Source organism: Diadema setosum, chromosome 15, assembly GCF_964275005.1.
Source record: "Diadema setosum chromosome 15, eeDiaSeto1, whole genome shotgun sequence".
Classification (NCBI taxonomy): domain Eukaryota; kingdom Metazoa; phylum Echinodermata; class Echinoidea; order Diadematoida; family Diadematidae; genus Diadema; species Diadema setosum.
The window spans coordinates 20,802,625-20,815,709 of record NC_092699.1 but is presented as its reverse complement, the minus strand read 5'-3'; the positions used below and the strand labels follow the sequence as shown (position 1 = coordinate 20,815,709).

Sequence of the window (13,085 nt, the reverse complement as noted above, 5' to 3'; positions counted from 1 at the left end):
ATCAGAAGTTTATTTGAGTGAAAATTGGTTTTGAAATGGCTGAGATGTCAAAAAACAAGGTAAAACAAAGAGATCCTAATAAAAGGCGTGGCCTGTCGCCTTTTATTATTATCAATTTTTTGGATATCTCAGCCATTTGAAAACCAATTTTTATCTAATAAACGTTGAATCCTTCTTAAAATTACACGCTCTTTCATATTTCATAAGAGGTTTCACATTATCTCACTTAGGAATGTTAAAAACATGAATCCCCACCTCAACCAGTACTGTACAGTCCCTTTAAATGTAACAGGGAGTAAAATTCTTGAAACACCTTATCAGAGTGTCAGTTAATCAAACTGCAAACTGGTAAATCAATACACTATAATTTTTACTGTTACAGATAGCAACTCTCCTATATAAGGTTTTAATAAATGTAGAACCAAGTGAAAATTGTCTGAAGCAAAGCCCAAGAGACCTAGTGTGCCGTGATGCCACCAAGTGTTGTAGGTACAAAGAGTGAATCCTCAGTCATCTCTAGATATGCAATGCTAACTTAGTACTATGTTCAAGGAACTCTTAGATGTGATGTAAGTCCTTGAAAATGAGAAAAGAATTAGTGTTATATTCTCATTGGCTCTGACACCGGTATACCCTGAATTGCAATACTCTGGTTTTTTAATGCAAGACATGAATAAGCGTTTTGCACCTGGAATAAATCATTACCTGTCAAGACAATCTACTGCAAACACACATACATGTACCTAATCCCCCTCCCCCCACCCATACTCTCTCTCCCTCTCTCTCTCTCTCTCTCTCACACACACACACACAAACAATGATCAATTGGTAAACTTGCGCAGTCATTAAATCTTGCAATGAACTGGTATCTACACCATCAGCTGCAGATACAACGTCTTGATAAAAGTTGTCTAACGTGTCCAGGTGTCCCTGTGTCTGTTTGCACTGGCCCGGCTCAGCATGTTGTAAGGATAAGGTAATGCAACGGCACTGGCTTCATCCAGTTTAGCCATCTAAAGAGAAATTAATAATCTTATTTTTGTGATCACTTGGTATTTCTGGTACAGTATGACACTATAAAATATATGGATGCTCTATATTACATAGCATAGATGAATCATATTTCTTTTAAAAGTTTCAGCGCAGTAACTGCTGGATAAGGAGACTAATACAGTTCATGATATCATTGTGGACAACAATATAAAGAAAATATATAGAGAATTCCACAAAATTCAAGTTTTCATGGAAAGTATGCCATCAACATGCTACTGACACATGTTAAGGGTAATATTATTCCCTCTACTTTCTGAAAGAGGTAAGCAAAGTGCTCTTTCATAATGCTAGGAAAGTGAAAATATGTTGAATTTTCTTTATATTTTTTTTTCTCTCTCTCTGTCTCTAAATATATATATATGTATATTATATATATTCTTCTTGTCCATAATGATGTAATGAACTGTAGTAGTCTCCTTGTCCAGTGATGACGGCACCGAAAATTCATGACTTTTGAACGGAATGTCCAATTTTCCTCAAACTTTCACTGATGAGTTTAACTAATATTGCTGCTTTCCCTAAAATCCACATTTATATTTGGGTTTGGGTTTCCTTTACCCCATTGAGGACAGACTAATTTTGCTACAACACATATTTCCCACAAACACTTGCGCGAGCATACTTGGGACTTGGATTAACCCGTTGAGGACGAGTCCCGAGTATACTCGGGCAGGTGTCTATGGGAAATGCGTGTTGTAGCAAAATCAAACCGTCCTCAACGGGTTAATTAGCATGGTTAAACAGGCACTCTTCATTCTTTGTGGCACGGTTATTTCAATTAAAGGCTACAGTCCTATAATGTCTCCAGACAGCCAGCATCCATAATAGCACTCCTGACAGAATTTAAATTGATATTCAAGGAAACATGACGAAATGGACCTGTGACAAGTATAGTTTTAACAGTATAGTTTCAGTGACTTTTCACTGCTACCATTCCATAATCATCTAATGTTCAAAAGTCTCAGTGTGCCTTGCGCTAACAGGAGTATCGCAAGTTCACCTTTCATATATTCTTTCAGAAAATTTCCCAGTGTGAAGGGACTACCAAGAGATAAATGTCTGCAAGTAGCCTCAATCCAGTCTACACTGACCCTACCCAGTCGAAACATTTTTTAAGGTGGGGGTGGGTGGGGGGGGGGGGGGCTGGAGCTGAGGGGCAGACAGGAAGAATGTAAGGGCGGAATCTTGGAAAATATGGGTGCTATGAAGACAAGGCATTGGCAATGCTTAAGTTAATATTCCATTTGACTTTAATTTCAGAGAGTCAGAAATATAATCAAATAAATGCATTGCTAAGGAAAAAGGAACATCATGAGAGTGATCTACTGTAATACAGAGATTCATAATCCATTGATATCACAGCACATACTGAATATATTAACACCTCATCACATGAAAAATCATCAATTCAATCCACTTCGTCAAAATAGGGTGCCAGTACAAAGTACATGAAAACTGCCCGACCAGTATCATAATACCTTACCTGTTCAGTGGAAAGTTTCCATCCAGACGAAGCACCCATGTTTTCCTTGAGCTGTTCCAGTGTCTTGACACCAATGATAACAGAGCACACACCATCTTTTTGGAGCAACCAACGGATAGCTACCTGGCACATGGTCTTACCTGCAGGGAATGCATCAAGTGCAATTAATCACATCACTCCAAACTGGGAATAAACATACTAGGTAAAGCAAAGAAAGGATATTTTCACTAAAGCGGGGTTCCCACTATCGTGCGATCCATTGCGAACGCCACGATTGGACATTCGTAACTGATCGTGGAAGTTTTGTTGAACTCGTCTGAAATTTCACGTTTGGATACGAGGTTATGAGAGTCAATACGTGTTCGTTTACTTGGATGCGTTATGGTCACAATTGGTCTATTTTAACCAATACAATTCTAGGTGCTGCTTTCTCTCTGATGACAACATAATCGTCATTCACAATACTGCAAACGTCACGTTGTCATCATCCTCAACCTGTCAACCCTTGCCATCATCAATGGTTGTGGATAGTAGGCCTAATTACTCTGCAGAAGTTAAAAAACTGTCAGAAGTTAAAAATCTGTCACGATCTGGTCTCCCATTCAAATACGACCCGATAGGATTGTCCCAATTGAGCCTACAAGTGGTTTCGATCAAACACAAACATTGTTTTTTAACTTCTGCAGAGTAATTAGGCCTACTATCCACAACCATTGATGATGGCAAGGGTTGACAGGTTGAGGATGATGACAACGTGACGTTTGCAGTATTGTGAATGACGATTATGTTATCATCAGAGAGAAAGCAGCACCTAGGCCAGCCACAACCTCAGACAGTCCCTCCTCTTATTCAACCTAAAGAAATTAATAGATTATTGAATCGACATGCTCCACCTCCCCCACCTCCCGCCCCCCAAAACAAAACAAAAACAAAAACAAAAACGCATACACAAGATCAGATTATTGCCCCCTTTCCCCCAGAAAAAGATCAAGAAAAATGTTTTCGTCTTCCTTTAAAATACATGAAGAAAATATGATGAAATGGAAACAAAAAAAGATTGGATTTTTTTTAATGCTACCATAATATGTGTCATAATTATACGCTCAATATAAGAAAGTTGACCGAACTGATAGTATTGCTTAATTAAGTGTTTGATTTCATATTCACAGAGACTCCAACCCCAAGCACCTTCTGATCGGGAGATTCTCCCGCCCGTAAACGGGAGACTCCAATTTGATGTGCGCAAAGCGCATCACGAGCGCAAAGCGCGAAGTTCTTTGCGGCCGGGGTCCAGGGTCCGCTTAAGGGCCCTGGAAGCTCTAGGGTTCTAGATTCTCTCTCGTGCTATCTCAGGCTTATTTTTCAACATATAATGATATTAAGTAAAAAATCATTTCAAGCAGGAGACACAGCGCCAGGACGGGAGAAATTAAATCTCAAGCGGGAGAACGGGAGATTTTGCAAAAATGGGCTTTCGGCGGGAGATCTCCCGTCGAAAACGGGAGAGTTGGAGTCTCTGTATTCACATAGTATGTATCATATGCTTTTTTATTTCAAAATGTCGTTATCTCATGGGTATTGAAAGTTTGGTTGGTTTGGCTTGATTTATTGTTTAATTTAACAGTGTTTAACAAAACCGATATATACACAACAGTAAAGTTACTCCCCTAAAATAATGTCACTTTTTAAACACAAAAAAAAAAAAAGTTTGAAGGAAAATCATTTTGCAGGGGTATTGCTACACTTATTGACTAAATGTAAAAAATAATGACAGTGATCTTTATAGTCATGAACGAGTGACAATTGCCAAAAGTTACTTTTATAAGGTATGTGAAACATTCTGCTTCCGGTGAATGATTCAGTGGTGTTGTTATTTTATGATTCATGGTGCCACCCCTCCCTTAGTATTCAATATCAAGAGTAGAGTTTTGCAGCTTTTGCTCCATCTTTAAAATTGTACATGCTTACTCAATGAAGACACAACTACGGTACTCTTTCTTATGCTCACTCGACATGGGCTGCTAGATCTTGGCTGCACTATCTGAAAACCATCCTAAACTAAATGGATTTTGCAGTTTAATGAGAGTTGACACAGCTATTTTCCTCTAAAAAAACACACACAAAAAAAAAACATGAAAAGTGTCACAATAGATGTAAAGGGGTCAAATGATGGATGATGAAACAACAGCAATTAATCATTATATTGACCGATTCGGGTTTGTTGAGGGCAGCAGACATTTTACGGCACAGGGCGCAGCCATAGTGGGTGTATCAGCCGACCCCCCCTGCTCTCCCCCACCCCGGGGCAACATGTTTACACGCACTTGTAACAAAGGTTCGCGCACTAAGCAAGCATTCGCGCACTCAGTACGAGACGCCTATTGGCTAAAGCAGTTTTTCATTCTGCGCGCATGCTAATGTAGGGAGAGGGGTGGGGGAGTGCGGAGGGGGGGTCGGCTGATACACCCACTATGGCTGCGCCCATGCCAAAAATACACATAGCGCGTCACAGAATCGGTCAATACAATACACAAGAATCTGTAACAGAATATTTCACACCCCCCCCCCCCAAAAAAAAAAAAAAAAATACTGTAGTATACTTTTAAAAAGTAACCAAATTTGCCTTTGATGTGTGCTCACTCATGCATGATTCAGGAAATTATCTTAATTTTTGTACTGACGTTAGTCAATACATGCAGACATACCATTGCCATTTTACTTGTGCTCATTTTTTTGTTTTCGTTAAAAAAAAAAAAATACCCAAATTGATTACGGGCAACTCCTTTTTTTGTGTGTGTGTCTGTGTAATGGTAATATGATAACAACGATATGATGAAAATATCTAATAATTTATGATACAACTTTCATTTCATAAAATTATAAACAAAAAAAAAATATACATACCTTACAAATAATGCTAATGAAATGCCTACACAATCATACAATTTAACATTTGAAACTGATAATCTAAAGATACAGGCTACCACCTCACGTAATACAAAATATATACCATCTGGGAGTAAAATAAGGGCAAATGTGCAATATATATATAGAGAGAGAGAGACAGAGAGAGAGAGAGAGAGCAAAAGGGAAGTGAAAAAGTCGTCCCGATCAACATGATTAAGAAGCACGATTAGATGAGATTTGCTGTTTTGATATGATCCAAGACAACCTGATGCGATGATCACGATCAAAAATTAATCGTGTTAATCGTAGAAAATTTTTGAACCGTCCAAAAATTGTCTACGATTAACGCGATTGCCATGACTGAACTCAAGATCTGATACAATCTGATATGATCAAATAAGATCACCACAATTCCTTCACGATTTAGACCACGATTGCAATTGTGGTCTTAATCGTGATAGTGGGAACCGCGCTTAAGACAGTACTGCTGATAAACTATTGATTAAACATGGTGACAAAATTGGGCAAAACACATCATATGAAATTCTAAAGCTAACTTACTCATGATTTTGAATGTTTTATGCTGTCTAAAAGGCTCACACAGTGTACCACAGAATCACACATATTAATCATTCACACTCGATCTTCGTTTGCTTGCATTAATTAAAAAATTGTTAGGCTGTAAAGGAAATGAAAACCAAAAAAAAGTATGTTACTATGGCCACTGACATATCGCGCTATTCTCTCGAGAGGGCTTTAGTACACCTTGACAGTGTGAGATGACAGTTTCACATGATTGGTTTGAAAGTTTGTGGTACAACCCCAAATGTGTTGAATTTTTATACATTCCTCAGCCAGATTTTATTTGAATGGCTAAATTGTTTTTGAGAGCAAAAATTCAGGAATTTGAGCATTCTCACTTGACATTTGACCCTTGCCCTTTGACCCTATGGCTAACATCTTTCTTCGAATAATCACTGACTGGTCATATCCAAATTTCATGATACTTTTCAAAATTTTGTCAAAAGCTATTTTCAAAATATGGGAAAATAGTGTAATTTTACCATTATCACTAAACCTTTGACCCCATGGCCTATTCCTAACAGATTCAATGTGCAGTAATGCATCAGTTAACAACAAAATTATTCATACCCCTCGGAAATTTTTAGTTTTGAGCAGATTTCTTACAAATGAGGGATGGAGTGATGGTGATTGGGTGTTAACTTTTTACTCTTATTTGTCCTCTAAGAATTGACATTAATTCTAGTTTCACCTTATTTGCGTAACAATAGAAATGTTGAGATATTTGGATTTGGGCCTTTACAGAATTATTCATACCCTTATGAAAACACTGTCAATGTCGGTCAATGTCATTGAATTTTTTCAGAGGACAGACATGGAAGCGTTCTTGTGTTTGGTCACTCAGTTTGACTGAGTTTGTATAGGTCTCCACCAATGCATTTGTTGTTCTTTCTGCCAGAGGACCATCATTAGCTATAGATTTTTAGAGTGTCCATGGCAACATGAGATATCTATTATGTTCCCAACTCAGATTAAAGATTGCTTCAAGAATGTAGAAATTACTTTACATTGGAGTACATTTGCTGTAAATACTCCCAAAACATTACTTTCAACATCAAACCCACAAATTTTGCACCTGGGTTTAATAGGCCAAGTGACTCTGAACTGGCTGTTCTCCTTGAAGGCATTGCTGCAATACTACGTAACAGGCTTGTGGAAGTCTTCTCCCAATAGTCTGACCCTATTATCCTTGAGATTGTTCTGGATAGCTTTGATTGTGAACTTTGGGATGGCATTGCTCCAATGTTGCCATAGCTTTCCCTTGAGCTCCAGACACATCCAAAGAGATTTGTCACAATGTGAAACTGTCCATTCTTGAAACAGTTGTTGATATTGAAACTACAGACACTTATGAAAAAAAAAAAAAATATCCACATTCCTTTCTCAGAGAACATACTAATTGGTTAGCAGTAGTACACTGCATCTCCCAGCACAGATGAAAGACCTTTAAAGACATGTATGTAGTGATCGGAGGTGGTCAAGAGTCACAAGCATCTTAAACAGCATACATCCAAGGTGTGCGTTTTATTCAGTACAGAGCAGAATCCTTCAAGGTGTGTCTGGACATCAAATGTGTCACCTCATTTGCCATGGAGAGATTGCTAAAGAGTGACAATGACCTGAATATCAAATCATAGATATTCCAAGTGCATCTTGGGCAGGAATAGATCCAACTTATACTGAGACAAACTCCTTGAAGCATTTCACTGTCCAGGATTCCATGGACAATAACTAGAAAAGAGCCTCTCCCCTGGCAGAGACACAAAATAGTCTAGTACGGTATTTACAAGTAATGGTCTCAGGACATTACTGTTAATGTTTTTGGGTAGGCAAACTATTTCCTAGGTACTGAATGAATCTAATATGCATTGTAGCTATAGAGATCTCATGTCGGCATGGTCACTCTGAAACCTTAAGTTACTGGAATACTGGAGGTCCCCTTTGACAGAACGTGGACCAATGTCTTTTGAAGACCTGCACAAACCCAATGGCAAAGCAACAGGACTCTTCAAAGTTGCACTAGTAAAGAAATCAATTACAATGACAGTGTTTTCATAGGGGTATGAATAATTCTGTAAAGGCCCAAATTCAAATATCTCAACATTTCTCTTGTTATGCAAATGAGGTGAAACTGGAATTAATGTCAATTAGTAGAGGACAACTAAAAGTATAAAGTTGACACCCAAGCACCATCAATCCATCCTTCACTTATAAGAAATCTGCTCAAAACTGATAATTTCTCAGGGGTATGAATAATTTTGTTGTTAACTGTATATATATATATACACAAGTTTATGCACTGAGTAATTTTCAAGGTGTGGAGGAAAGAGTGTAATTTCAGCATTTATAGGGAAAACAGTAACATCTTAAAAACTTCATCCACTCATACATATATATGCCAAGTTTTCATTTTGATACCTCAAACCGTTCTTTAAGTTATGCTGTCCACAAAATCAACTAGAGCACTCGCAATCGAGCACATGTATCCCCCGAACCCATCCCATACCCCATCTAGATTACTTTTCAGGCCAGAATGTTGTACAATATGGAAACCGTCGCAGGATACAATAAAATCTGACGAGAAATGAGGCTAGTATATATAGCACATACAAGGAATATGACATGTCATCCTATAAAAGTTTGAACAATGAGAGTGCTGGCAATGAAAACTTTTGTTATCTAGAATAACTCCTCATAAACCTCCATAGCAAGTTTGAATAAAATCTGACCAGAAATGTGGCTTAGACCCATTAACAGTACGGGGCTGGGCCGAGCCGCGGCCGAGCCCAGCCTCAATTGCGAGGCTGGGCCCCGTAATTTTGTCCGTTTACACTGCCGGGCTCGGCCGCGCTTTTGATTCAAACCTTTCAATATTTTGTCGTAGTGGCGCTCTGCTTGTAAACAAACGCAATTTGGTATTGTATGGTTTTCAGAACCTTTGCCCACTGAATTCCGTGGCGACAAAGTCGCCATTCGGGCAAAGGCCTTTGCCGAAGGAAAACATCCTTTACAGGACAAAATCACCTTAAACTTTACTAGTTTTCGACGTTGAGGGGGTTAATATCATGAATAGCGAAATAGTACAGGCAGAGGGTTTGGAAGCCAGACTGAAATTGGCCGCGCATTTGGCCCAGTTTGCGTTTACACTGAGAAAAGGCCGAGCTCGGCCACGGCTGAGACCACCTCCAGAGCGTGGCCAAATGCGAGGCCAATTTTGGCCTCGCATTTGGCCTTTTGCGCGTTTACAGTGAAATGAAGGTGGGCTCGGCCGCGGTAGAGCCCCGCACTGTAAACGGGGTCTTATACAGCATATACAAGAAATGTGACATGGCCTTGAAGTCGGAACACTGAAGGCACTGTCACCACAGACTGTTGTGTCCTTCATGAAGAATGACCACCCATACATTTCTTTAGCAAGTCTGAGTAAAATCCAGTATCAAGTTATTGCCTCAATAAGCATGCATTTTTGCAAATTTTGACATGATCTGGGTGACCTTTGACCCTGTATAAGGTGGAACAGTGAGGGCAGCATTATCAATAGGTGTAGGTGTATAGATTTGACTTTGATACATTTACATACCAAATTTGAAAAAAAATCGGTCAAGAAACAAGGCCAGCGTCGCACACACAAGCAGACCCTGTTAAATTTACCTTTTCATGTATGAAGCATGGGCGTAAATCCCGGGGGGGATGGGGGGGATATATCCCCCCCTGAAATGGAGGAGGGGTGGATGGCCTGTGCAATCATCCCCCCCTGAATTTTGAAAAAAAAAATGGAGGAAGCAGAAATGTGATTGTATCAATTTTGGCATATTGCATGACGTTTGTACGCCGGCCTTCAGACAGGTAACACGAGCTGAACAGTATTCTATCTTGTAGGAAAATGTGTACATAATTTTCTCAAGCGCTCGCTCGCTTCGCTCGCTCGCGAAGAAAGTAACATCGACATACACTGTAAGGTATGGCTCAGACGTTGACAATGTCAAATAGTATAGGCCTATATGTAAACATGCTATGACGCGAGTAACTGGGGACCATCTGCAAGATATGTACGAAAACAAACAAACAAACAAACAATAACAAAAACTATATTGCCATAATTGAACCCCCTCCATTTCCTGAATCATTCCTGAGAAACAACAGTGACTGGTGACTCAGTCAGGATACATCTATGAGCATACCCAGGGAAGATCAGGGGCGTCGAATCTATCTCGGGGGGGGGGGGGCAAAGGGGCATTTGTCCGCCCCTACGGAAGTGTTTAGGCAGACAAATCATTTATCCCCCAAGCAATTCCCGAGATGAGGACAAATCTCGAACTTTCTTAATGGAAAATTGTCCAAATATCGCCAGAACTACGCACCAGATCGTTGTATTGCAATCATAAACATGCAAAAGCTCCGCTATACAGGATCTCTTTCGATAGACTTTGTACACTTTTGAGATTGACGTATATTTCCCTAATTTATCAAAGAGTGTGCAGCAGATCTTTCACTTAACAAAAGCACCCTCATATGCAGAGGCGTCGATGGGGTGGGGGGGGATAGTTCCCCCATAAAAGTGGGACAAACAAAAGCGAAAAATATAGCTACAAACGGCAGTGTTTGGACTGTAAAATGTCAAAATTTTGAAGCTCGCTCGCTTCGCTCGCTCGCATTTAATCATTACGCCATTCTCCTGATGTTGCAGCTAGTAATTGCCAGCAGTTTTCGCCCGATGCGCCCCCCTTAATTTCCAAAGCGAAATATATAGCTACAAACGGCAGTTTGGGGACTGTAAAATGTCAAAATTTTGAAGCTCGCTCGCTTCGCTCGCTCGCATTTAATCATTTTGCCATTCTCCTGATGTTGCTGCTAGTGATTGCCAGTAGTTTTCGCCCGGTGCGCCTCCTTAATTTCCAAAATACAGCCACAAACGACAGTTTGGGGGACTGTAAAATGTCAATATTTTCAAGCTCACTCGCTTCGCTCGCTCGCATTTAATCATTATGCCATTCTCCTGATGCTGCCAGTAACTGCCGGCAATTTTCGCCCGGTGCGCCCCCCTTAATTTCTAAAGCAAAAAAATACAGCCACAAAGGACAGTTTTGGGGACTGTAAAATATCACAATTTTCAAGCTCACTCGCTTCGCTCGCTCGCATTTAATCGTTATGCCATTCTCCTGATGCTACTGCCAGTAATTGCCGACAGTTGCGCCCGGTGTGTCCCCCCCCCCCCTTGATTTCCAAAGCGAAAAAATACAGCCACAAACGACAGTATGCACTGGGGACTGTAAAATGTCAAAATTTTCAAACTCGCTCGCTTTCATTTAATCGTTATGCCATTCTCCTGATGTTGCATGCTGCCAGTAATTGCCATCAGCAGTTGTGCCCGGTGCGCCCCCCCCCTTAATTTCCAAAGCGAAAAATATAGCTACAAACGACAGTTTTGGGACTGTAAAAAGTCAAAATTTTGAAGCTCACTCGCTTCGCTCGCTCGTATTCAATCGTTACGCCATTCCCCTGATGCTGCTGCCAGTAACTGCCAGTAGTTGCGCCCGGTGCGCCCCCCTTAATTTCCAAAGCGAAGAAATACAGCCACAAGCGGCAGTTTTGGGACTGTAAAATGTCAAAATTTTCAAGCTCGCTCGCTTCACTCGCTCGCATTATGCCATTCTCCTGATGTTGCTGCCAGTAATTGCCAGCAGTTGCACCCGGTGCGCCCCCCTTAATTTCCAAAGCAAAAAAATACAGCCACAAACGGCAGTTTTTGGACTGTAAAATGTCAAAATTTTCAAGCTCACTCGCTTTGCTCGCTCGCATTTAATCGCTATACCATTCTCCTGATGTTACTGCCAGTGATTGACAACAGTTGCGCCCGGTGCGCCGCCCCCCCCCCCCCCTTGGTTTCCAATTAAGCGAAGAAGTATAGCTACAAACGGCAGTTTTTAGCATGTAAAAGCATTAGGGCCTATGTCAAAATTTTCAAGCTCGCTCGCTCCGCTCGCTCGCATTTAATCGCTATGCCATTCTCCTGATGTTGCTGCCAGTGATTGACAGCAGTTGCGCACGGTGTGCCTCCCCCCCCCCTTAATTTCCAAAGCAAAGAATACAGCTACAAACGGCAGTTTTTGGACTGTAAAATGTCAAAATTTTCAATGTAAAAAGATTTCACCGTGGGAGGGAGAAACCCCCCTACCATACCCTCCCCCCCCCCCTCGCTTGCTCCGCTCTCTCACGATCTCATAACCGCTCCCCCAATCCTGTCTACGCCGGTGATAAGCCCCACTATTTAGTAGGCCTTCGCAGTGATGTCGCACAGGAACCACGATTTAGTCATTCAATAATATATTGTGAATATTTCATTTTCTATTGGTTTTTTAAAGAAAAACAAACAAAAATTTCACCAAAAGTGTGCACCAGATCGCTGAATTTCAGGTCTGAAAATGCAAAATCTCCCTCGTGTGGGAGAGGGACACCCCCCCCCCCCCATACGTGTACACACCCTCCCCCCGTTAATCCGGTCGCTCCGCTCTCTCTCACAGATATTTCAAAAACAAAAAATGTCTTCATACTTTTAACCCTAAAAAGACTGGGCTATTTTGGTAGCTCGAAAGACTCGGGGGGGGCCTAAAGGGCCCCCCCTTAAGATCTCGGCCGTGGATCGCGCGATCGCCGCGAAAATTTGCACAATAGTAGTGTGCGATGTAATCTACAAGATCGTATATTCAAATTTTACAAAATAGTCTTCTTTTATTTTATTTTGATTAATTATGCTAATTTATGCGAGAAATCAGACTCTTTGATCTAAATCAGTAAATAAAGCTCCAAAAGTGCTCATTTTTGGTCTAAATATTCTTAGTGGCATTCTTAGCAAATGTACTTGAAAAAAAATTCGGTATCAAAATTAATTTCTTATCTATTTTATTGTTTTATGAATTTCTTATGTATTTCTTTGTTTTTTCGACCTTTTGTTTTTGTTGTTTTTTTTAACAAAATTTGTGGCAGACACTTTTTGAAGCATAATACTGCTAAAACAAATTAATTTTAGCCATTGAGAGTAAAGATAAGCATATTTATATGA

The 13,085-nt window shown here is 40.2% G+C and overlaps 1 protein-coding gene across 1 annotated transcript in view; it reads right to left on the bottom strand.

Annotated features, from left to right (window-relative positions):
- Positions 1-781: 781 nt before the first annotated feature.
- The window catches only part of LOC140238864 (1-deoxyxylulose-5-phosphate synthase YajO-like), a 32,861-nt gene continuing 20,557 nt past the window's right edge, over positions 782-13,085 (bottom strand). The window contains exons 7-8 of the mRNA XM_072318760.1: positions 2,537-2,676; positions 782-1,013 (exon numbers count right to left, since the gene is read on the bottom strand). Coding sequence (XP_072174861.1) covers positions 912-1,013; positions 2,537-2,676 — 242 coding nt within the window. The 3' untranslated portion in view covers positions 782-911. The remainder of the gene's footprint in view (positions 1,014-2,536; positions 2,677-13,085) is intronic.